The following is a 26,475-nucleotide window of genomic DNA, read 5'->3' on the forward strand; positions in this document are numbered from 1 at the left end:
CCATAGTCTCAGGTTCACTCCCCACTGGTGTACACTTCCCTGAGTCCCAGGTTCACTCCCCACTGTTGCCTCCTTCCCATAACTTTGTCGGATATTGTCGGGTTTCGTAAAACAGTAATATCCCCCTGGTATTGCTTTTTTACGAAACCCCCGAAACCCATAGTTCACTCCCCACTGGTGTACACCTCCCGGAGTCCCACTGCTGCCTACTTTCCACAACTTTCAGATTTCATAGTTTTTTGTCAAATTTCGTAAAAAAGAAACACCCTTTATGGTGTATTTCACGATTTTTATCCCAATTTTTTTGTTGTTGAAATATTTATATAACCTTCTTTTCAGCACAGAGATCACAACAAAAAGTAATGTCCACCCATTCATCGATTGTTGATGCAATGTCCTTAAACAATCCAGTTCATTAGTTCAAGACAGACCTATCGTCTCGAGTATGTGCACCTTGTATTCTTATAGGTTTGCATTTTTATTTAACAGGCTTGTATGATGGAACACGAAAGACTGTTTTGTGTTCAGAATTTCCAATACCGTACTGGGCTTTTGTATACTTAGATAAGATTCTTTAATGTTGCAGAAACATGTATCAAGTATATTATTGTTGAGTCTTTTTGGAACTGTAACAACATACTGGCGAAATGGCAATCGCCGGCCTGGGCATTGGTTGAAATCTCCGAGAAAGACGACTGGGGTATCAGAGTGCTTTTTAAGAAACTAGAAATATCGTCTTTGATATTCTTAAGAGCTTTGTCGTGATCAGCTTTGGGTGGAATATATACTGCTATAACACAAATAACGGGAAATTCTCTTTGAGGAATTGGGGCCTAATAGAAAGGGGCAGTATCTCTAAGTCGTGTAGACATAACTGTGTCACAATATTTTTAGACCAATTATTGGTTATATACAAGCAAAGACCACCACCATTTAACTTTCCAATGGATTTGCATCGAATCAATGAAAACAAAGTTATTTACACTAAAATTTCCTTGGCCGTGGTCCTCCTCCGTTGGCCACAATTCAGTCAAGCACAGAGTAGATTGGCGTTTTCGTAATCTTGATCAAAAAGACATTAAGATACAAGCGAGTCAATTTATTTATTATAGATCGAACATTCGACGAGACAATGGTCGGCAGAAGTGTTCTGTTATTTCTCGTTCTTTCTCTTATTCCTCCTTTCTTATATGATTTAATATGCTTTGCCTTTCATTTTGTGTACTTAAAGTAGAATTTTTGTATGAGCCAATGAGACAATTCTCATCGATTCTTTGATGGGCCACTGGAGAATTCTTCATTTAAGATTTTTCTATCGAATCATCGTAAATAACTGTCAATATGCAGATATTAATTACAGCCAACTTGGTACTTTGTAAAATAAATAAGCATAACAATTCAATTTGTAGAGGAGAAGAAAACCAAATAAACTGGTGAAAATAGCTGTATTTATTTATATAAAAAGACTGCCTAGTAAAGACAGGCGTCGCCATTATTAGCTAATAATAATAATAATAATAATAATAATAATAATAATAATAATAATAATAATAATAATGTTTCTCTAAAATTATTTTCTGTCTACTATTGAAAAAATTATACCAGTTACTACTTAAAGTAATAATTTGATGGAACGAATGGCATTTTTGTCACTTCAGCATTCACAAATTTAGTCCGTACTCCTATCTTCACTTTGGTGCCATTCTTGACCAATCCCTGGGATATGTAACCCATGGATATGTTTTTCCCTTTCAATGAAGGAGAAGGACTTCCACTTGTGATCTGGCCAACAACTTCATCCCCATCCTCAGTGTAAATTTTTGATCCACCTACAAATAAGAAGTATATCATATAAGTAAAATTGTTGATTAGCTGTGGCAGTGGCAGAACCACAACTGAATAATCATTCATTCCCACTTTGTCAAATTACATTTATAGCACCTCTTTTTCTTTTCTTCTGATTAGAATGCGAGTTCTATAAAAAGTGATAACTGACTGATAACATAATATGTTTTGTTTTTGGAACTGTGTAATCCCTACAACAGGGTAATGTATACAAACCTATGTTTTCTCTACACCTGTGTACCAAATACACAAACGTGTATTCCCAACACCGGAAGATATTAAGCATTTATACTTTGCGTTTAGTTACAAAAAAAAACAAGCAAAAAAACCCAAACCCGGGGGGGGGGGGGGCAAAAAAACCCAACCCAACTCATCCGGATATAGATGGAATGAAGTTGACGTCACTCGGGTCTTTATTGTTTTTTGTCATCCATGATCCCAATAATGGCAGCAATCCAGCCCCCAGATGTCTGTCGGGAGACGATTACAAACAACAGGCGTAATAAGAACAAAGAGAGAGGGAATGGGGATACCCCTCTCAAGTGCATAATGGACGGCGCCCCCTGCTACGAGCTGAAATAAGTCTCAGCAACCCTTGTACATAGCTTCCCTGACTTCGAAAAGAACTGCATATTCGAGATGGAAGTCTGTTTGGACGAAATCAATCCCTCAAGGGGGTGGGGACATCGACTCCTCAAAACTGGGGGAGAAGTTGCCAGACTTTTCCACCAGCAAGCGGAGACATTGGGTGGCAAATATATACAAATCGCATATGTACCATCAAAGTGCAATATTGTTGATGCTCTAACAAACCCAATGACAAGAGTGAAAAATGAAAGGTTTAAATCTTTTGTAATGGGTTAGATTCTATGAGTAATTCATTATCATTACCAATTACCCTCTTGGTTAACTTGAGAAGAATTTTTTTATTGTTGTGAATTGAATATATGATTTATTTGCTTCAGGAATAATGTTCCATTATTTCTCTTACAATAATCCCATTATCATATTTGATGAATTATTGATTTATTTGTTGCCAAATATACATTTGACAACCATCTTCACTGGGTTTTTTTTTTTTTGGGGGGGGGGGGGGGGGGTTCTTTTCAATCTTAATATTTAGATTATTTATTTTCATTGAACTTTTTATTTTTTTTTGGTAATAATTGGTATTTCAATGTTCATCAAATTTGTTTCTTCACTTTTGATCAATTATAATTAATGTCCTCTTCAACCTTTATACAACATGGGATTTTAAATTTTAATAGGATTACCAAAGTAGAGTTTAAGGGGAGTGTTAGAATGACTGTAAACTAACCTTTATTATTACTATTATTTTATTTTTATTACAAGTTGTTATTATGTATTATTATTATTATTATTATTATTATTATTATAATTGTTGTTCTCGATACCGATATATCGTAATATACATTTTATTATATAAAACCAAGATAATAATATCCTATGTGGTCATTACCACAACTAATAGCAGAAATGTGGAATATTATCTTGCGTTTGCGGGATCAATGGCTGTTTTGCGGGATGATTCCACAAAATGCGGAATGGTAGGCCTGTACCACTAAGATTATCATCACAAAAAAATAATATCCCTGGTTATGGATAACATACCTCTAATTGGTACCCCACTTGACAGAAATCCAACACGTCTTTTTACTGGCTTGAATTTTATTTGATCTACAATGGTCTTTGCTCCAGGAAAATCTAATCTTGGTCTACGAGATTTACCTGAAAATAAATTCAAAGTGATTCTTAAAATAAAAATAATTAGTTGTCTTAAGCTTAGAATGGGAGTGGCAAGAAAAAAAAAGTATTCTTCAGTAAATGTTTCGTTAATACTTAATTAACAATACTTAGCCATGATTTCCTGAAAAGATCCTTCCCCCCCCCCCCCCACCCCAGCAGCGGGTGATCGAACCTAGTACCTTTCGGGTACAAAGCAATGACCATACCGTCCAGCCATGCTGACCCTCTATTATCCTCTTGAAAGGACGCTAGTCTGCCAAAGACCGCCCTTGTGGATCTTTACCTTGCAGCTGGTGAGGGGGCTTGAGCCACACGGGAGGGCAAAGGTGTAAATCCTGGTTGACCGTCACGAGACCATCCCGGGTATCGAGCCAACGAGCCACATGAGCTGCTCGCCCCGGTGTGTGACTAAATTCGATCCAATCCGGTGCCCGAATAGCAGTCGCTATCCCGGGCGCCACACTACTTCGATATGATGGTTCCAATACAGCAAAGTCAATGGCGAAGCGGTCTGCCGCCTTGTCAAATAATACCGCGTTCGTGTCACCAGGGTCGTCGGCACGTTCGAGAAAAAAGCAAGCATCCCGCTACACCTTCGATTCGCGGCCTGCCGAACAGAAAATGCGATGTCGTGGATAGCAACCTGACGCACATATTGTCCTTGAACATCGAGAGCCAGAGTATGACAAAAAATGAGCTTTTGTCAAAGCTACTGGCTGACCATAGCGTAGATATCCTCCTGTTACAGGAGGCCCACCTTTACTCAGGCGCGCAATCTTCCCGATTCCAGATCCCAGGCTATACGGTGGTCCAACGCGAGGACACTTTGAGGCTCAAAGGAGGGGTTAGCGTTTACGCTAAAGAGCCATCGAAGGTAAGGGTCATAGAGAGCGTAACGGACAACAATGGATTGAACCGAATTTCTGTGGAAGTAGGTGGACTGTGTTTGCATAATATCTACAAACCACCTAGAGCGACTTGGACTACACCACCGACCGGTGGTCAGCCATTCTTCCATCTGTCTGGGAGACTTTAATAGCCACCATCACAAATGGGGCTACCGAGACTGCAACGAGGCAGGAAGACAACTCCGCTCATGGATGAACTGTAATGATCTACACCTAGTGTACGATCCTATGTTTTTGTTTGTTTGTTTTTAGGTGTTTAACAGCGCCAGCGACACTATTTAGGTCATTTAAGCGCCCGTTTCTGTCTTATCAATTTTTATCGGCCTTGAGGGGCCATAGCTGCTCAAAACGTGTACTGTTGTAATAAAATCTTTATAAAATCATAATAGTTACATGTTTGTTATGTAAAAATATTCATTTACAATTTCTGCAGGAGTTCACATTCCTGCAGATACTTTAAAATTGTAAGCGGATCGACCGACTGGAACAGAGACTTCAAGTCCCTTTTTTCATAATGTTGTGACCTTATCTGTTCTAATTCTGTACATTCAATTAAAATATGGTGAACTGTGAGGTCACAGTTACATCTTCTGCAGAGGGGTTTTTCATCCCTCTCCAGAAGGAAACGGTGAGTGAGGGTAGTATGTCCGATCCGGAGACGAGTTATTTTGACCTTGTCTCTTCTTTTTAGCACCGAGTTGGGTCTGGGGCCGAGGTCACTTTTAATTTGTTTTAATTTGTTATGTATGTCTCGACTCCAGGATCGTTCCCATTCCTTTCGGACGTGTTTTTTTATATTGATCTTTAAATCTGCGTGTGGGATTGTAATTCTTGGCTCACCGCCTCTTTTGCCAGTCGATCCGCTTCTTCGTTCCCCTGGATACCCACATGACTATGTACCCAGAGAAAACAAACTTTCTTTTTTTTAATAAATAATTTATTTGCACCTTCCAAGATACTTGTTTCTTGGATCGGTGCAATAAAAATTTGAGATCCCCTTAAGTACGGACGGCGAGTCAGACAAGGTCAAGAATTTGTTTTTATTCAATCTCTCAGCCAAACGGAGAGCATTTAGGATTGCTCTCGATTCCGCTGTAAAGATCTAAACATTTTTATCCAGGCGAAGTGATCCTGTGCCTTCCGATGAGTGATAGGCACATCCTACTGCATCTGCGCTCTTTGAACCATCCGTGAAGATGTGAGTATAGTTTTTGTATGTTTGTAATATTGCTTTTAGTGTCTGTTTGTAAATATGTGGGTCTGTTTGTGATTTTTCGAGTTTTGTTAGATCCAAACTTATGTTTGGTCTATGTATGGACCATGGTGGTGTTTTTGCCTGGATGTATGGATGTATCCTATCTAGACTGATGTTCATGTCTGCGATGTCTTTTTTTATTCTGCAACCTAATGGTGGTGTCATTTTTGGGTGCTTGCGTGTCCTATCCGTGTCGTGTACTGGGTTGTCGTGCAGCGATGTGACCTTAGTAACATACTGGAGAGCCAGTTTTTTCCTCTTGAGATGGAGAGGTGGCTCATCTGCTTCAGCATAAAGGCTTGCCACTGGAGAAGTGCGGAAAGCCCCGAGTGCCAAGCACAGTCCCTGATGATGAATTGGGTCCAGCATGCCAAAGTAGGATGGTTTTGCAGAGCCGTATACAAAAGATGCGTGGTCCAATTTTGATCGAATAAGGGTTCGGTATATCTTTAGAAGAGTGTTAGTGTCCCCATTCCATGCTCGACAGAACTCTCATTATTCTCATTGCTTTCATGCATCGCAGTCTGAGATCTTTGATATGGGCAAGGAAATTTAGTTTCCTATCAAAGATCAAACCCAAGAATCGGGCTTTGTCCTTTACCTCAATTCTGGAATTGTTGAGATAAAGGTCAGGCTGTCTGATGCAGGTGCGTTTTCGACAGAAGTGGACAGCTACTGTTTTTGATGGGGAGAAGGAGAAGCCATTGAGATTTGCCCACTCCGACAGTTTGTTTAGTTGGAGTTGTAACTGTCTCTCAATGGTGTCCATACTCGATTTACTTCGATAGCATACAAGAAAGTCATCAACATATAAGGAACAGTCAACATTCTGTCTCATTGCATTCACTATTGAGTTTATTTTAATCTCAAACAGAATGGGAGACAGAATGCTACCCTGTGGAACTCCCTCTTCCTGATCAAACGGATCAGAAAAGGTGGATCCGCTTTGACCTGAAAGGATCTGTTGTTTAAAAATGCTCTGACAAACATTGGAAGGTTTCTTCGTAGACCAAGATTGTGCAGATCTTTGAGGATTCCGAATTTCCAAGTTGTGTCAAAGGCCTTCTCGAGGTCAAAGAAGATTGCTACAAGTAATCACCTTTGGCAAAGGCCTCACGAATGAAGCTCTCTAGTCGAACAAGGTGATCAACAGTTGATCTGTTCTTTCGAAAGCCACATTGGAGGTCAGAGAGGGAGTTGTTGTGTTCCAAGTAGAACATCAGACGCTTGTTGACCATTTTCTCCATCAGCTTGCATAGGCAGCTGGTGAGGGAGATTGGTCGGTACTTTGAAGCGTCCGAATTGTCTTTCCCAGGTTTTGGGATTGGAATCACGATGGCCAGATTCCAACTAGGTGGAAAAGTCTGTGTTGTCCATATCTAGTTATAGATATTCAAAAGGACAACCAGACTATCTTGTGGAAGATGTTGGAGTATTTCATAACTGATGTTGTCAGGACCCGGTGCTGTGACATTTGTGTCACAGAGGCAGGCACCCAACTCCTCAAGTGTGAATAGTTTGTTGTAGTCTTCAGTGTTTGTAGATGGTAAGTTTATTGGTGTGTTTTCTGCTTTCTGTTTATGGCACAGAAATTGTGGTGTGTGGTGTGCAGACGAGGAGTTGTGCGCCAGCCTCTCGGCCAGAGTGTTGGCAATTTCTTCTTCTGTTTCAGCCACGGATCCATCGGGACGTGTCAAGTGATGTAGTGAATCATTATCAGATCCCTTCAGTTTCCGTAACATCTTCCACACCCTATTTAGGGGTGTCTGGCTATTTATTTTTGAGATTCTGGGAAGGGTGGGGTTTTGTTTTTGGGAGGACAGAGAGGGCTCAAGGGAGTGGAGATGGGGGGTGGTGGGTCCAACATCCATGCCCATGAGGGGGAGAATTTTTTTGTTTGGGGAAGGAGGGGGGGGGGGGGGGGGGGGGTGGAGGTCGCCTTGGAGGTGGATGTGGAAGGGGTTGCAGGTTCCACATCTTGAACCTCCAATGTGTCAAAAAGATTTTTTGACACATTTGGGACCTTGTCTTTAGGTTTCTATGACTTTTTCTTGTGAGGACTGTCTTTTTTAGTCTGTGCGATTTTGCCATGGCTGTTTTGGTTATTACCAGCAGCCCTGGCAACTTCTGCATAGCTTTTGGCAGAAACAGTGACCTGCCGTGGGGGGGGGGGGCAGATCACTGCTTTGCCTGAGCAAATGTACCGCCGTAAGTGGCTCTGTATGTCAAGATTGCCTTTTCTTCTTGCCACTTAGGACAATCTTTCGAATGCGCTGCATGTTTGCCTTGGCAGTTCAGACATTAAGGGTCCACTTTGCAGTTTTCCTCATTGTGGTCTTCTTTGCCGCAGCGGGGCATGTAGCTTTACGGCAGCAGTTTGTTTTGGTATGGCCGTACCGGTGGCAGTTAAAACATCTCATGGGGTTCGGGACGTAAGGCCGAACCTCCAAGTTGAGGTATTCAATTTTTATTCTCGACGGGGTCTCGGGCTGTCAAAAGTCAGGATCCAGGTGTTGGTCTGGATTGTGTTGTCGCCACGGCGGATGCTAACCCGCCGACCTTCAACAAAACCCTCCAGTTCCTCAACCATCTCCTGCTCAGAACAGCCTACCAGATCTCTGCTTCTGATGACACCTTTTGACCGATTGAGGCTCCTGTGAGCCTCAACGGTGACTGGGATGTCAGAGAATCTGGTACATCTCAAGAGGTTTTCACTCTCTTTTCGACCCTGCACTTGTATCATTAAAGTGCCAGAGTTGTTCCTATTCACTGCCTTTGGGGTTCCGGCGCCATTTGCTTTGAGTGCCTTGCTGATGTTGAAGATACACAAAGTGTACAGTTTTACGTTGTCCTCATTTGGTTTTATTATCAGGAACGGCGAGAATTTTGGGGTTGCCATTCCTGGTAAGTCATCTATTGTCAGCTGATTATTTATTTTCCTTTTTTTTCCAGTCTGGGGTGGGGCTTTAAGGGGAGAGTTTTTATTCGTTTTGGCCATGATCAATATAAATTTTTACTTCAACCCAGCTACATTGTGCCCACTAGCACGGCTCAGGGGGGTAAGGCACTCACCGAAGCTATACTCCTCAAGTCTGGCCTCCTCTTGTCCTTCCATGGTCCTTGGGGAAAAAAAAAAAAAAGAAAAAAAAAAAAAGAAAAAAAAAAAAGGACTCGAGGGGTGGAGTTGGGGGGACGTCCCGCCTCCAGACCTTTCATTCGGATTGACCCTAATCTTTGCGTTGCACAAAGACTGACTGCTGATTCAGAGATGACAAACCATGATTAAAAAGAAATTTCATGGGGGACAGGAAACTAGATATGGTTTTAATTCTAGTCCTTCCAATCTCTTTGCCTAAATGGAGGGGAGTGCCAAAAAGTAGATTTGGCATCTCTGCATTGGGTAGCTCGGGCCATCTACAAGGTAGGCTACCCACCCGTCTTTAGAGAAGCGTCAAGCCAAAGAGGAGTGTTGGGGTAGAAACACCTCGCAAAGTGAACCCCCCTCAGCCTCCAGGATCAATAGCTCCTCCTTATCGGGGTCCTCTCGGAACTGCGCACCCTCAGCAGAAAGGTGCCTGCTGTGCAAGATTTGGAAAGGAATATCTCCTCGTTGAATCTATTTCAACGGTACAGGGAAGAGATATTGGGGGATAGAAGACAGTTAAGAAGGCTTGTTTTCCTCGATTTTCTCTCTCTCTCTCTCTCTGTCCTGGCAACTCACTTTTGATAAGGAAGGGAAATTTGGAATCATTGGGGAAATGGGGTATGGAATGGAAATCATAGCTCAAATATGGTAAAAGGGGGTGGTATGTCATCGCCTTCCCTTGCTCTCTTTAAACTTAAACCATCATTCCTCAAAACATCTTTTAAATGCTACGTTCTTGGGATTTGGGGGGAGAAAAAGTTTGGGGATGATTGCCAGGATAAGAAAAATAACAAATTGGGAGAATGAAGCTATTCTTATAAAGGGCTGGGATATGGGGGTCTATGGAGCCACTATGTCTCTCCATATTTGTTCTCACCAGTTGGGTGGTTTTTCGTTGGTTACCACCAAACCAGAAAGGCTCTTTTAGTCGCTTTCTACGACACGCATGAGCTTACGGTGGCTCAATTCTTTTCCCTCTCAGTTGAGGGACCCCGGAGACCACACGGGGCTGTACGATCCTACAGCCAAGGGTACCTTCAGGGGTACCCGCCATAAGGAGTATACGCCAGACCTCACCCTCGTTACGAAGGGCGCGAATGGTGAACCGCTGCAGGTGAAGCAAACAGTCCTCGGGGACTTTCCGCATAGCCAGCACAGGCCGGTTCTTGTCACAGCGGGGGTGACAATACAGAGGGTGCAGTTTCTCCCACTTTGCAGATGGAACTTCAGGAAGGCTGACTGGGAGGAATTCAGTTCCTATATCGAGCAGGTTTGCCCTGCCATTCCTCCCAAGTCCGAGAATATAACCAGATTTAGCAGGCTACTGGTTAAGAGCGCTCAATGTTCTATTCCACGGGGCAAACGGAAATTCTACACCCCTTGCTGGACAGCAGAGTCGGAAGAGCTGTACAAAGAGTACCAGCAGACCCAGTCCCAGGACGTAGCCGATTAACTACTTCAGTCTCTGGCAGAGGGAAGGAAGCAACAGTGGCAGGAGACCGTGGAAAGTCTCGACTTTCCACACTCCAGCCGCCACGCTTGGCGTCTGATAAAGAAATTGGACCCGGACCGGAATTACGCGAAGGCTGCACCAGAGTGTGAGGCAGACACATTTGCCAAGAACATTAAGAACCGTAGCAAACGGGTCCCTAATCAGGCCATTGAGCGCGGTGTCCGCAAGGTGTACCGTACGATTTTGGACTCGTTACCTGCGGAGGAGTCGGACTGGACGGCCCCGTTCAGTCCCCCGAGAAGTGGGTGTAGCCATTAGCGATGTGAAGAACGGCAAAGCAGCAGGAATAGATGGTGTATATCCCGATATGGTGATGCATTTGGGCCCCAGGGCACGGGCCTGGCTGGCAGAGCAATGTCCGACGTCCTTGCAAAAGGGAAGCTTCCACAAGTGTGGAAACATGCGAAGATAGTTGCCATCCTGAAGCCCGGGAAACCGGCGAAGGAGGCCGACAGTTACAGACCCATATCTCTGCTGAGCTGTACTTACAAATTGTTGGATCGTGTTCTATTAAACCGATGGGGGCCGGTCCTAGATGCTGCCCTGTCACCTGAGCAGGCGGGCTTCAGGGAAAGGAGGTGCACCATAGAGCAGGTCCTTACAGAGCATATTGAGCATGGGTTCGAGAGAAAACAGCAAACAGGTGCTGTCTTTATAGACCTATCAGCAGCGTACGATACGGTCTGGTGCGAAGGGTTGATGCTCAAACTAGCAAAAATCATAAGGTGCAAAAAGACCTTGAAGTTGTTCTCTTCGATCTTAGAGGAAAGACGCCACGAGCAAAGTAAGGAAATTGAAGAATGGGGTCCCTCAGGGGTCGGTACTTGCGCCAATGTTGTTTAACGTTTACATTAGCGATATGGCGAACACTTCCTCCCTGAGGCTGGGATTTGGGATACGCGGACGACTGGGCACTCGCTTCTCAGAGTAAAGTATGGATCCGTCTCGAGAGCGTACTCAGCGAGGACATCACCAGACTCAAAACTTACTTCGACAAGTGGTACCTGAAGATGAACACTTCAAAAACCATGTGTCATGCATGGTCTCAAGTGAGTAAAGAGCTACTCGACTATGCATAAAGATATGTAGAATGAGGCCCCAGAATTTACTAGTTACTATAAATGAAAAACCATTAACGATTTGTTTAAGATGAAATAAAAAGAAAGATGAAATTTAATTAAAAGAGATAAATAGTGATTGTGGCAGTTACAAATAGAAATATGAATATATTACGTAACTTATGATGATATAATGTCAGGTTCGTAAGGTTACGTTTCCAGGCAGTTGAAAGGCGTAGATTATATATTCCTCCGACAACGGGCTCAGGCTTGTAATGTTCCACTTCCAGGCAGTTGGGAAGGGGTTATTTAGATATTTCTTCGACAGCGGGCTCAGGTTTGATCCCTAAAGTGTTGAGGATTACACAGTCAAAGGTAAAAGCTCCGGTGTCTTGATGGTGGAGATAAAATATCCACAAAGTACCAAAAGATAAAAATCTTCAAATATATATGAGGAATGGAGCGGCTGGCCGTCCGGCATAGATTGTAGAGAGAAGTGAGTGTAGAATGTTAGACCTATCAGCTTTTATAATAAGTGGATACGTGACAGAATGAAGAACGAAAAGTATTCACTAATTAGAAATTAATTCGAGGGAAGGCTATAAAAGGAAAGACGATCTAATATTAGAAGGTAAAGTTTATCTAAGCCTACCGAAATATAACTGGAGTGAGATGAATTCAGTTCTTAATAAAATAAAATTTAATAAGATAATTGTGAACAACCTTTACTGTGACACCATGGCCACTGCATTTCACCTATGCAGTGCATGGCACATCCGCAAACTGAATGTCCTAGTTGGGGACCAGCCAATCCCATATGAGCCGCATCCAAAATATTTAGGGGTGACGTTGGATCGCAGCCTTATCTATCGGGTGCATCTCAAAGGGGTTGCCCGGAAGATAGAGAAGCGGAACAGTCTTCTGAGGAAGCTGGCGGGATCGACTTGAGGCGCTAGCCAAGCGCTCCTGAGAACGTCCGCCTTGGCACTATGCTATTCCACCGCGGAGTATTGCGCTCCAGTGTTGGGTAGAAGCAGAAACGTTGAGAAGGTGGATGTAAAACTTCGCAAGTCGATGCACATAGTGTCAGGAACGCTAGCAACAACTAGAGACTGGGGCCCGATAATGGCAGCGATCCAGCCCCCCGTTGTCCGGAGGGAGACGATTACGGGAAACTGGCTGAGTAAGATCAAAGAGAGAGGGAATGGGGATACCCCTCTGATGCGCATAATGAGCCAAAATAAGTCCTGGCAACCCTTGTACGCAGAATCCCTGACTACGTCTAGAGCTGCACATATGAGATGGAAGTCGGTTTGGACGAATTCAATCCCTCGTGGGGGCGGGGATGTAACCTCCTCTAAGCTTGGTGAGAAGTTGCCAGGCTTTGATACCAGTAAGAGGAGACACTGGGTGACTGCGAATCGGCTTCGGTCGAGGAGCTGCCTCACGGCCAATGCGCTTCATCGGTGGGGTCTTACTACCTGTCCAACATGTACTCGCTGTGGGAAAGAACCTGAGACGGCAGAGCATCTAGTCGAACGGTGTGTTGTGACAATGCTACCCGGCGGGTTTGCGGCGGTGCACAAACGCGGACCAGACTTTGCTGATTGGGTTGATCGTCATAACATAGTAGTGTGAAAACCATAAGAGGCTGCTGCCAAAGATTACTTTCATCAGCGAACTGGTACTCATTTGCACCTGGGTAAAGTGAGGTGATTCCAAGAAAAACAATTTAGGATAAGATCGGAGATCACCATAGTCTATGACCCTTGAGCAATCTTAGGGTCATTAAAGGGTGCACCCAATATCGTTTTCTCTTTCCATTTGTCTTTTTTTCTAAGTAGTAAGGCACAGAAATATGCAACCTCTATTTCATCCATATTGATAATGCATTTGCACAAGTAATACGTGAGGTGTGTCTGGAACAGTCCTGTCCTAGTGCAGAATAGAAGTTTTCTTCAGTGGGATAAGACAAATTCGTCCCGGGACAGTCCTGTCCAAGTGCGGTGGGGCCCTAACAGTAACAGAGAAACGGGGGAATCCCCTTGACAGCCACGCACTGTGCACGCAGGGAGTCATCCTTAGTTTTAAGTTTCCCGTGATTTAAAAAAAAATTAATTGAGGCTATAATTTTTTTTCCATAAAAAGAGCAAATTTATTTAAATTCATTATAATCTTATACTATGTCCATGAGGTAGAGAATAATGGATTGTCTAATTTTAGACAATTGCCTGAGAATTTACTGGCCTGAAACTTGTGAATCAATCAAGCTGACTCAAACTGAGCTTATTACTTAATCTCCATCCACAAGGCAAGTGAGCCAGAGCACTTTCTTTTGCTCATGATAATAACGTTGATGATTATTGTCCACACATTGTCTATGATTTATTTTCCCATTTGCTTCACTTCGTGCTTTTTCACACTATTTGTTTGCACTAACCACATGTGCCAGGACTTTTAAGTTTTAAAAAATGTTATTTGTTTATTTGATTGATGAAAAGACTTTGCTACAGATTTAGGCTTAATTTAGGCACTTCAAGGTTTAAGTAGCTTCTCAACTTGAAATCCGTAACAATAAAAATCATAATTCATTACTTCCAACTTGGGATACCTCCAAATTTAACAATGGTCCCCTCATGTAGTAAAACGAAGTCTCACTGTACACAAATGGCAAGCTTCGGAATGCTCTTGGTCTATAATTAAATTTTTCATAGCAATGCCTGAATCAATGATGATTACGGCAATTTGTTTAAAAAGGAGGAAAACTCATTGGTCTGCCAGTCAAATTTAAACCGGATCCAAAATGACACATTATGCAATATATCTATTTTAGATATTAACATGGAATTTAATACCACTATTGTACACACACCCATTCCAAGCATAAGATATGACTTCACTTCAATTTAATATAATAATAATAATAACAATAATAATAATAATAATAATAATAATAATAATAATAATAATAATAATAATAATAATAATAATAATAATAATAATAATAATAATAATAATAATAATAAAAATAAAATTTTAAAAAATTAAAAAATAAGTAAAATTCCCTTTATTCATCCCAAAGGGGAAATTTGTCTTTAGGGTCTATTCCAAGGGAAGACTGGAATAACCCAGGCGTCAGCCGCAGAGCAGCGCCGCAAAGTGAGCTAGGGTGAGGTGACTTGCTCAAGGCCACACAACGCAGCGGCTGGTGATTGAACTCGGTACCTTTCGGGTAGGAAGCAAAGACCGTACCACTGAGCCACGCTGGAATTCCGCAAATCCACAGAAGATTATCATCACTGCAGAAGAACTTTGACAATGCTCTTTATATAGAGTATAATTATCAACTTGAATGAGTAACTGAAACCCAAAACAAAGCTTTGCATAATTATTATCAACCAAACTTATCTTATAACTACAACATTACAACAGCGGGACCATTTCACTATCCACTCTATCAATGTAAGCCAAATATAATAACTTACTGACAAGCCAGGTTAAATTAGCCTCAACAGGTGTGGTGGTCTCATCAATGTCACTTCCATACAGGCACAGCCCTGCCTCTAGCCTAAGACTGTCTCTTGCTCCAAGGCCGATCATTTTTACAGAGGCATGGGGTGAGGACAGAAGGGACGAGACTACTTGATGTGCTCCTGATTGTGGAATGGATATCTGAAGTAATAAACAGCAAAAAAGAAAAATAATTATTCAACACTCACCAGGTACTAGACAATGAGCTGAAAAACATTTGGGGGAGGCAAAGAAGAGAGAACCATTCCTGGTTGAGATCCAAAAGTCAAAAGAAATGTATGAAGACGATAAATCATAGCAATAAAAAACAATAACCCTCCCAATCAAGTTATCAACCCATTGCTTCTCAATGCGCCTGATTGCGGCCGCTAAAATCCAACATCGTGCTTCTCCATGCGCCCAATAAGGCTACGGAACAGGTTCAGTGTTTTGAAACTTATTTAACTCTTTAAGATTCAACAGACAAAAACCGACAACAGCATAATATTCATTGGCGGGGTAGTCAAGACTGGCCTCAGTAAGTAAAATCCAATCGTTGGGAAGGAAATGACAGGCCTGTCACTGTCGCAGGATGTTTTCAGCTTTGATTTTTATAAATTTGCCAACAAAAAAATAAAATATGTTGTAGAAATTGTGATTTGGATCCTATTTTATTTGCGGGTGACAATCATTGACATTGCACTTTGTTTGGTAAAAATCGGAAAAAAATTACGACTTTAGTGATGAAAAATGACTTTGATAACAATTTTTGTAAACTTTTAAAAATATTATGAATAATTTATAATTCCCTTATTTGTGGGGCAATTTTGTCATTCGTGGTATCAATTACTTTGTAATTTTAGCACTAAGAAAAATAGATGGTAAATAAATTTGTTACACCTCTTTGATCAACCGCCACCGTCCATTCGTTTAGAATTGTGAATCAAGCGTCTCAAAGTCTTAGACCAATCACAGGCTATCTAGCCAGCTGGCAGAAACGAAGACGCTTCACACCGTCGATGTATTACGCTATTGTTATGCAAGGAATATAACACCTTTTAGAGTACCTAAATGCTAAATTCTAAAAGTAAAAAATACAATTCTGAGGAATTTGAAAGTTTTTTGTTTTTTTTTAAAAGGGTTTTTAAGGCGCTTGCAACACATATCAGTGCCAGTAAAAACGAAGAAAATGGGATAGTCAAAAATCTAGAATTACAATTAAAGCACCCAAGAGAGAATTGGGAATTGGGAACAAATAGGGATCAGATGTAGATTCCAAGAGCATACCATCAATGTACTTAGTCTGATATCACCTATAAATCTCCCCCAGACACAAGCACGACCCAACAAAGAGGAATACACTCAAATGCTTACATTTCATGATACATTAAAAATAACAAATATAATAATACATAACAGAGAGATGATTTACAAGGAAAAAAATATCATCTCCGAAAACAATAACTATGCATTTGACTGTTTCCCTCCCAGCCAAGGACGCCGACCAGGGTCGGGACAAAACCAAGCAATCTCATACCAAGACAAAGACAGAAAGCATGTTGGAAAACAGATATAAGGGGAAAGAAGACACATTAAGTACCTCCCTGCCCACTGTGGAAGTAGGGAACCCCACCAAAGAATTTGAAAGTCACATTGCTGAAATCAGCTTGAAAAAAGAACATTGGTCCTTATTTCAGAAAAATCGGTTGAAAACCAACGATATTACGAATAAATTTGATTTTAAAAATTGCTTTCGTTTATTTATTATTTTTTTTTAGCAACTTTTTTATTTATCGGCCGATTTTCTTGATTTTTATATCATTCTTTATATCTCAATGAGACGAGATCAGTGATATACTTTGTTTGTTTCAAATGTAACTAGAACATAATTTGGCTTTTTTTACCTATCAACCGTGCCTGGATAATATATTCAACGTGGTGATTATGACGCAACTATCCGATGACCCGTCTTCCAGTGCTTCACCGATGACAGCTGTTGACACGTGAGCTGTCAGAACGACCAATTGTTGAAGGGTTAAGATTCTCAATAGCCAATCGTACTTCAATCAAAAAACTTAAGAACTCACGAGAACAAAAGATTTAAATTTGGTGATGGACAGACCTATGAAATCGCTTCTGGGAGGAGTTTAGCTATGAGTGACCGTAGAAAACTAATGCGACTGCAGACATCAAAGGGTAGGCTTATATCATCAAAGGATGTGTACATGATTGACATGGCCATATAGGGAACCCATTATCTACTCCCCCAAAAATAATCTGAACACGAGAGGGTTAACCCATTGCCGCCCAAATCGCCCGTAATCGCCCGCTCAGAAAACATCTGCATAAGTCCTGATCGCCTGATATCGCCCGTCAGGTACCCAGTGTCATTGAAACCGTTTATTAAAAATGTGTGTAGAACCACTTCTTTTTAATTGAAAAATGAAAGTAGAGAAAGAGTAAAAGCGATACTAGCCATTTCCCAAATGTTTTTATCTCAATTCATTTGTCTGCTGCGAATTTTTGAAGTTTGTCGACCAAATCGGTTGTGGTAACGTCCTTTTTGTTGTTTTTTTTTCTGGAATGGCGTTTGAATTACTCAATTCTCGGGCGTGATCAACGTTTTTTAATGGATAGTGATGATGATAGTACTCATTCAGACACTGAATCAGACATTGAGGTTGAGTTGGATGCGCATTTTGATGACATTGACAATGGGTTTCATGTGTTTTAATATTATTACATATTTTTCACTTTAACATTTTTTTTTCAAATCAAAATATGAATCAATAGTCAAAAACAATACATCAAATTAAAGGCCATTCATTCTTCTTTCCAAAACAGCTTTTATTTTGTTTCTAGCATGCCTCACATTCTTGCAATTAATTTTTTAATGAAGTATACTATGACATTTGGAAGAGTTATCTCCCCTCGCATGGTCAGTGAGAGACATTTTTTCAGATTATGCCCGGGCAGCAATGGGTTAAGGAAGGAGAACACCTCTGATGCTTTTTAGCCGGAAGGCAATTTTTTCACTGTAACAAGTGAAACAATTGTGCAGCAATTTTTTCACATTAATGTTTATCAAGAAGAGCTCTATAACTGCCATGCTGTTCCCAACTGCTGATCTGCAATAGTTTGCTCAATAACAGATCAGAGCATAAAGAGGTGTGGCACTCGTGTTGTTGTAAATGTGCCCATTGACCCTGGGACTCTGATTAATGATAATCGGCTGGGGTTGAACCAAGGATCATTTAAGATGGGCACCCGTTGAGATTATACTAAGGATCATGGGATGTCAATATTAGAGGGGAGGAAACCGAGAGACCAGGGGATGTGAACAGAAGTTTGGATTGAACTCGAGAATACAGCATGTAGACACAAGTGGGAACTTGAGTTTTTTGGGGGGTTTAAAAAAAATATATAGCGCAAAATTCACTAAACATGCACAAATCGCTTTACAAGGGGTCCCTAGCCAACAGCAACATTTAACAGAGAGAATGAGACATGATGCCTGTTAGGCGATATTACACTTTTTTTTCAGACAGAGACACCGCTGTTAACAGCCAGGTACTCATTTTACACCTGAGTACGGTGAAAGAATGTGAGTAAAGAGCCTTCTCCAAGGATTCAACTATGCCGAGCAAGGCTGGAACCCAGGAACTTCCAATCTGAAAGTGAGTGTCATACTACAAGACCACATAGCCACGTGGACCAGGGACCAAGAGATATTATAACAAGTGGAGAGTAAACCAGGACTTTGAGATATGAACAACCAGTAGGGAGTAAACCTGGGGCTATAGAGAGTATGCGGTTAGACTAAGGGAGTTAATTTTTTTACATTTTACACGGTTTAGTCCCTTGATGGAAGCATAGATTTCTTCAAAATGGCGACCAATCCTTTTAAGTGGGGGCGCGCCTCCTGAAAATCGATTTTGGCCTCAAAATATCGATTTTGAGATTTTTAGCTATTTGATAGGGTCCACCATTCCCTTTTAGGATTCAATACAAAATAAGGGTGTTTATAGCCTCTGTCATGTTGAAATTGTATTCTATTTAGGGGCTACCGTCTGCAAAACATCATAAATTCACCCTAGGGATGCCAGTAATACTCCCACATCAGAGGCCTTTATAACCATAAAAATAGATGATATCAGTACACATTTGGTATCTATATTTTCCTTTACACCTCGGCTATGATAATGAAATGCATACAAAACTACAGGATTGAAGCATGATTGGGTAACACCTGATGAAAGAAAGCCACTTATTACTAACAAATGAAAGGTTTGACACAGTTTTCAGGTTGTCGAGGTTAGGTCATGACCCTTGACACTTGACTCGTATTATCGTGGCCTCCGATTGGTCAACCGGAAACTCCCGACGCCGAACCGACAGAACGAAGCAATTCCATTGGCCGAGTGAGGTCATAGTTCAGGTAAACAAACCTAAAATAAGAATTCACCACGTTTCTTCCGATTTCAATGTCGTCTGCAATTTCCATTCTATATTGTGTTTTCCTTGTTTTATTTTGATAAAAAAAACCAAGATGCCGAGAAGCAAAAAACAAAAATCAAATTGCAAAAGGGCTGCTTTACGCAGATGGGTCTCTATAAACCAAGAAAAGCCGGTGAGTTGATATTTATTATGTTTTTGTATCTCAGAAAATTTTCTCATCTTGCCTCCTACAATACCATGCATGCGTCACCCACATCTGTTTGTTATTACTATCATGTTCCAAGTACGGTAATATAGATACATACTTCTCATGGGAAACTAAGACAAGAAGGGACAGACATTATTGGTCAGTTGTTTTGATTTAGTCTGGGCCAGTCAACGTTACGAGTGTTTTCCCCCTGCAATAAGGCTAATAAGAAGTTGAGTTGATGTATTTGCATCGTAACATAAACGGGTGTGATCAAGGGTGGGGGGGGGAGTGTCTGGGGTGTTACAATATTATTAGATACCTACGGGATAATGTATCATGCAGCAATCGTATGTTTATTGAAGTACTCATATCATTCACACTGCTTGCATCTATGCGGTTGTGTAATAGTAATAGCAAACTAGAGACGTGGATAGAGGGCATTGGTTTGTGTGCATGTATGTCTGTGTGAGTCTATTTGTGTGTGTGTGTGTGTGTGCGTTTGTGGGTTGGTGGAAGGTTGTATGTAGTTGTATGTGTGAATTGGAGAAATGGTGTATGCAGTATCTCTTTATAAATTGTTATGCAGTATCAAATGATGGAGAACAATTCTATACAGTAAATTCATTTGTTAATGTATGTATGATATATATATATTTACTAATATAATATTATATATATTTATATATATATTAATATATATATATATATATATATATATATTATATATATATATATATATATATATATATATATATATATATATATATATATATATATATATATATATAGAGAGAGAGAGAGAGAGAGAGAGAGAGAGAGAAAGAGATAGATAGATAGATATCGATAGATAGATAGATACATACATACATATTCCTTTATATTCACAGGTCTTGGAACCCCGTTCAGCTCCATGTTCAATACATCTACAACCTTCCACGACTTGCCCTCTGATTTCAAGCCCTACTACGTTGTCATTGCAATTACCATCATCTTCTGAACCAATCACAACTGCATCTTCACTACCATCGTCACCATCACACCATATTCACAACCACCTGTCGTGCCCTTACGATCATTAGTATGTCCTGTCGCAACGTCAACCCCTATATCATCACCGTCCCACGAAACGTCTTCATTAGCAGCAATATTTTTCGTTATATATCTAAATAAAGTAATGTCAAACTTTCAAAAGCGATTTTCTCAAAATGAACATTATTGGAAGTTTTTTCCCTAAGGCTTTTTTATTTTTCAACTTTGATACTTCGCATTCGGCACACTTTTTCTTCAATCGATGAGTCACAATAATATGCAACCTTTTTTTCCGATTTCTTTATTGGTTTAGAGATATTTTTCAATATTTCATGAAAAATCAAGAAATTTTGAAATTTCAAATTTTATGAAATTCAACACTCTACCAAAAGAATTCTATTCAGTCTTTGATAAAAAGCGATGCGTTTCATTGTTAGTCTATTTCCAAAGTACATTGTCACTAAAATTGGTAACTCTATGTCAATATACATCAAAGCCTTAGGCTTTTGAAGTATATTGCTTTTGAAACATTCAAAATCCAAGATGGCGGCGTTTCCATGGCAACCATATTTAGAAATTCAAAATTGTGGACATTTTTCCTCTAATTTGAATATACTGAGCACGAATAACAAGCTAAAAAAATTTGATGACTATGGAAAATGACTCTCAGAAGGCGCCCCTCCCCTTAACACAATAGACACTGTATCGAAAAAAAGCTACAAAGAAAAAAATTGAATGCGTGAAAGACATTGATCTATACGAAATAAAATCGGAAAACTGGAGAAAGACTTATCAAGACTTATCCCCCAATCCCATACCATCATCTGGGGAAGTAACCGTGGATGGTAAATGCGTGACGTCATCGGCATACTCTCAATAGGATGGTGGCACTGATGAGGAATGAACTGGAGGCTAAACAAGTGGGAAGTCAACTGCACACTATAGAATATGGACACAAGAGAGGAATGTACCCACATTTTGAGATGGACACCAGTGGCGAGTGAACCCAGGACTATGGGAGGTGGACACCAGTGGGGAGTAAACCTGAGACTATGGGAGGCGACACATAGCACCACGGGATATGGACCGGGGAGTACACTTGGTACTATCTATATAATAATAATAATGCTGAAAACTTATATAGCGCTATAACTCCGAGACACCAGACTCTAAGCGCTTAAATTACAAATTACTTTGGCTGAAACATACTCATTCACACACACAAGCACACACACACACACACACACACACACACACATACACACACACAACACAACACACAACACAAACCAAACCTATCTTGCTTCTCATACCATCTACTAAAATCGAAACAAATATGTTTTAAGGGAACGTTTAAAAATAGACAAAGATTCTTTTTCACGAATGCTCTGCGGTAAGGCGTTCCAAATAGAGGGTCCGAAATGAGAAAAGGATCTCATTCCAGCATTTTTCCGAATTCGAGGGACAACTAGTTTTGTGGAATCACTGGCCGAACGTAAGGGGCGGGGTTTTGAATATCTTTCAATTAGTTCTGAAAGGTAGGAAGGGGCAGTACCTTCAAGACAACGATACACTAAAACACAAGCTTTGAATTTAATTCTTTTCCCAACAGGCAGCCAATGCAGGTCATGAAGTAGAGGTCCGGCAGAGTCGCACCTACGCTTCATGAATACTAGTCTGGCAGCGCTGTTTTGGACAATCTGAAGACGTTTCAGATTGTATTGCGAAATGCCAACAACAGAGCATTACAATAATCCAATTTCGATAGTACGAGGGACACAACCAGGTGCTTGGTCACATCCTCAGATATGAACCGTCTAATGGAAGCAATTTTTTTTAGTTGGAAAAAGAGAGATCTAACCAAATTATTAACCTGATGCTCCATCGACAGCTCAGAGTCTAAGAATGTGCCAAGGTTTTTCACTTTGTCAACAATTTGAATAGAGGCATCCCCCAACTTCAAATCTGTTTCACTTTTCCACTTCCTGTTCCCCACATACAGCACCTCCGTCTTATCATCATTCAGTTTCAGTCTGTTCTCATTCATCCATTTCTTAACACTTTGGATACAATTTTTACTATTGGCTGATACTTCTTGTAAATTTCTCGTATTGGAAACGCAGTACAATTGCGTATCATCAGCGTATTGATGGTAAGACAGACCATAACTTCTGATGATTTTAGACAGAGGGCCAACGTACAAAACAAAAAGAACGGGTCCAAGTACTGAACCCTGGGGAACCCCACAATCAAGAAAGATTTCCTCCGATCTATATTCATCCACCGTAATAATCTGTTTACGATTGAACAAATATGACCTAAACCAATCAAGCGCTGCACCAGACACGCCATAAGTAATTTCAAGACGTTTGAGAAGAAGATTGTGATCAATAGTATCAAAAGCAGACGATGGTCAAGCAAATTCAGCAAAGAACATGAACCATTGTCTATAACAGAGAGGAGATCATTAACAACCCTAACAAGTGCGGTTTCCGTCGAATGATGTTGCCTATAAGCAGACTGAAATTTTTCTTCAAGACAATTATTTTTAAGATGAGACAGTAATTGTTTCAAAACAAGCTTTTCTAAGATCTTAGAGAGAAAAGGAAGATTAGAGACAGGGCGATAGTTTTTTAAGTTCTCTTTATCGAGATCAGGTTTTTTCAAAAGGGGTTTGACATGGGCAACTTTGTAAATGTCTGGTACAGCACCTGACTGCAACGAATTATTAACAATACATGTAAATGGTGTTAAAATTACATCAATGCATTTTTTTAAAATGGCAGTATTTAAGGGGTCTAAATCACAACTTTTAGTTGGAGACGACATAATGCAATCACATAAGTCAGCTTCAGTAATCATTGAAAAATGTGTTAACGAATCACCATGAAATGTGTCAAATGTTGTATGGATCGATTCAGACGACAGTTCTTTCCTGATGCTATCCGTTTTTTCTTTAAAATATTGACCAAAGCGAGTTGGTAGATCTGCACGATCGATTAAAGATGGGAGAGCTGGTTGCGTCTGTTGTCCCAGCAGTTCCTTGGTCAAGGCAAAGAATTGTCTCGAACGTCCCACGTTTTTGAGGCTGTCTTCGTAGAATTTCTTTTTGGTCCTGAAATTGACGGCTTTTGCATCATTTCTAGCCGCGATGTATCGCTTCTTATCAACAGCATCTCTGGACTTGAGCCATTTTCTTTCTGCCCGCCTCCTGGCTAATCCATTCAATTTTATTTCGGTATTATACCAGGGTGCTTGACGTCTCACTTTTACTGCTCTAGTTGTTAAGGGAGCATGCTTGTCCACCGTACCAACAATTGACTCGTGGAGACCATTCGCATCATGTTTATTTTTAACGTTATGGTCAAGGTCTTGTTTAAAAATGTTCATGTTTATATTCTTCAAATTACGAGATGTTATCATCTTTTTTACTTCGTGCTTCATTGGAAATAAAACGCAAAACACAATTAAATGATGGTCAGAGATTAATTTATCAATATTTGAGACAGGTGAAGAGAGAGAATGTTCAATGTCTGTAATGACATGATCTATTGTGTGGCCATGGTTGTTTGTAGGACCGCTTACAAGTTGGATATAGTTGTTTGTGTCAATAATCTCCCGAAATACTTTCGATTCATTTTTGTTTCCGAAATAATCAATGTTAAAATCACCCATAAAAATATTATGCTTTTTGTTAATGGATTGCATAGACATAAATTCTCCGAACTCAGATAAAAAATCAATTGTTGATATTTTGTTTTGTTGGCTTGGTGGTGGGCGGTAGACACAGTGAAACGACTTTTTAAAATTATTTTCATTAATGGCAAATCCAGCGTATTCAAAACTTCTAAAATTATCATGGTGAAATGATATCTTGTCAAAGAGTGACAAGTTGTAAATAATTGCAATTCCACCTCCTTTCCTCCCAATGCGTGGAAATGATTTAATACAAAAGCCTTCGGGTGTAATTGCTTTCATAATTGGATCATCATATGAATGATTAAGCCATGTTTCCAAGATGACAAAAATAGTAATTTTATGATCTTCAATAATGTCGATTATGTCTTGAGTTTTATTACGACACGATCTAACATTTAGTAATCCAATTTTTAAACTGGTATGATCACTACGTGCAGGTTGTTGTTGTTGTTGTTGTTGTTGTTGTTGCTCAATACGGTGCTGTTGCTGCGAGTTGTTGTCATGGTGGTCGTTAATTTCATACTGACTGTCACGGACAGTGTTGACATTTGACAAGGAACGGTGAGGATTACTCATTGAAGTGATTAGATTGGATGGGGGACGAGTGTTGATAAATTGAAGCGAGGATCGAGGTCGTAGGGGGAGCGGGCGTGGGGTTGGCCGATGACCAATGACGGTGGTTATAGGGCGTTGTTTTCGTCTACCCCCTCTGAGTCTGTTCATAAAATTAGTATTATAAATAGATCGATGTACACGGTAGTTGTTAAAAGTTGTAAAATATAGCACATTGAATAAAGTTTCCAATATGGCTGTAAACAAATAGCAGTTTAAAACTATGTTCGACTTTGGAAAATCCATACTTAAATTTTAAAAATTTTAGAAAAATCCTCTGTTAGAAATCGTTAAAATGTATATCAATAAAACCACAAGACTATCACAAATCAGATGGTATTAAAATCCAGGCGAAATGTCAGATAAAAATCACTCAAAACACGTAAATGAAAGAGCCAACAAAAACAAGACTCGCCGGTCAGGCGTGTTACAACATTACATTGAGGTGGACACCAGTGGGGACTGAACCCGGGGCTATTAGAGAAGACACCATTAGCAAGTAAACACAGAACCACAGTATTGGACTCCAATGGGGAGTGAACCCGGGCTTATGAGAGGAAGATACCAATAGAGAGTGAACCAGGAACCACCAGATATGGAAACTAGTGGGGAGTAAACCCTGGAATGTGGGAGGTGGACACCAGTGCAGATTATACCCAAGGCTATGAGCAGTGGACACAACTGGGGAGTGAACACGAGACCACTGGACATGGACTCCAATGGAGAGTTAACCTGCGACTAGGGGAGATGGAAACCAAGGGAAGTGAACCCGGGGCTATGAGAAGTGGACGCCACTGGCAAGTGAACATGGGACCCGGGAGATGGACACCGGTGGGGATTGAACACTGTACCACCGGATATGGACACCAGTGGGGAGTGAACCCAGGACTATGGGAGGAGAACGTCATTGGGAGTGAGTGGCAATGAGAGATAGACACCACTGGGGAGTAAACCTGGGACCACTGGATATGGATACCAGTGGAAAGTGAACCCAGTGTCATGAGAGGTTGACATCACTAATGAGTAAACATGAAACCACTGGACTCAGTGAGGAGTGAACCTGGGAATTTTGGAAGTGGACATCAGTTGGGAGTGAACCTGGGCTATGGAACATGGATACAGTGGGGATGAACTCGAGACTATAGGAGGTAGACACCAGTGGGGAGTGAACCCGGGGCTATGAAAGGTGTGCACCACTAGTGAGTAAACACAAAACCACAGTATTTGGACTCCAGTGGGGAGTGAACCCAGGCTATGAGAGATGGATACCACTGGGGAATGAAAAAGGGACCACAAGATATGGACACCAGTGGGGAGTAAACCCAGGACTGTGGGAGGTGGATAACAGTGCAAATTAAACCGAAGGCTATGAGAGATGGACACCACTGGCAAGTGAACATGGGACCACGGGCAGTGGACTCCGGTGGGCAGTGAACACTGTAACATCGGATATGGATACCAGTGGGGAATGAACCCGGGACTTTGG

The 26,475-nt window shown here is 40.8% G+C and overlaps 1 protein-coding gene across 1 annotated transcript in view; it reads right to left on the reverse strand.

Annotated features, from left to right (window-relative positions):
* Positions 1–1,427: 1,427 nt before the first annotated feature.
* The window catches only part of LOC144975011 (aminomethyltransferase, mitochondrial-like), a 118,212-nt gene continuing 93,164 nt past the window's right edge, over positions 1,428–26,475 (reverse strand). The window contains exons 7-9 of the mRNA XM_078918657.1: positions 14,977–15,163; positions 3,478–3,594; positions 1,428–1,829 (exon numbers count right to left, since the gene is read on the reverse strand). Of these exons, the coding sequence (XP_078774783.1) occupies positions 1,609–1,829; positions 3,478–3,594; positions 14,977–15,163 (525 nt within the window). The 3' untranslated portion in view covers positions 1,428–1,608. The remainder of the gene's footprint in view (positions 1,830–3,477; positions 3,595–14,976; positions 15,164–26,475) is intronic.

Source organism: Berghia stephanieae, chromosome 6 (assembly GCF_034508935.2).
Source record: "Berghia stephanieae isolate SIO BIC M18660-M18661 chromosome 6, UCSD_Bste_1.3, whole genome shotgun sequence".
NCBI lineage: Eukaryota > Metazoa > Mollusca > Gastropoda > Nudibranchia > Aeolidiidae > Berghia > Berghia stephanieae.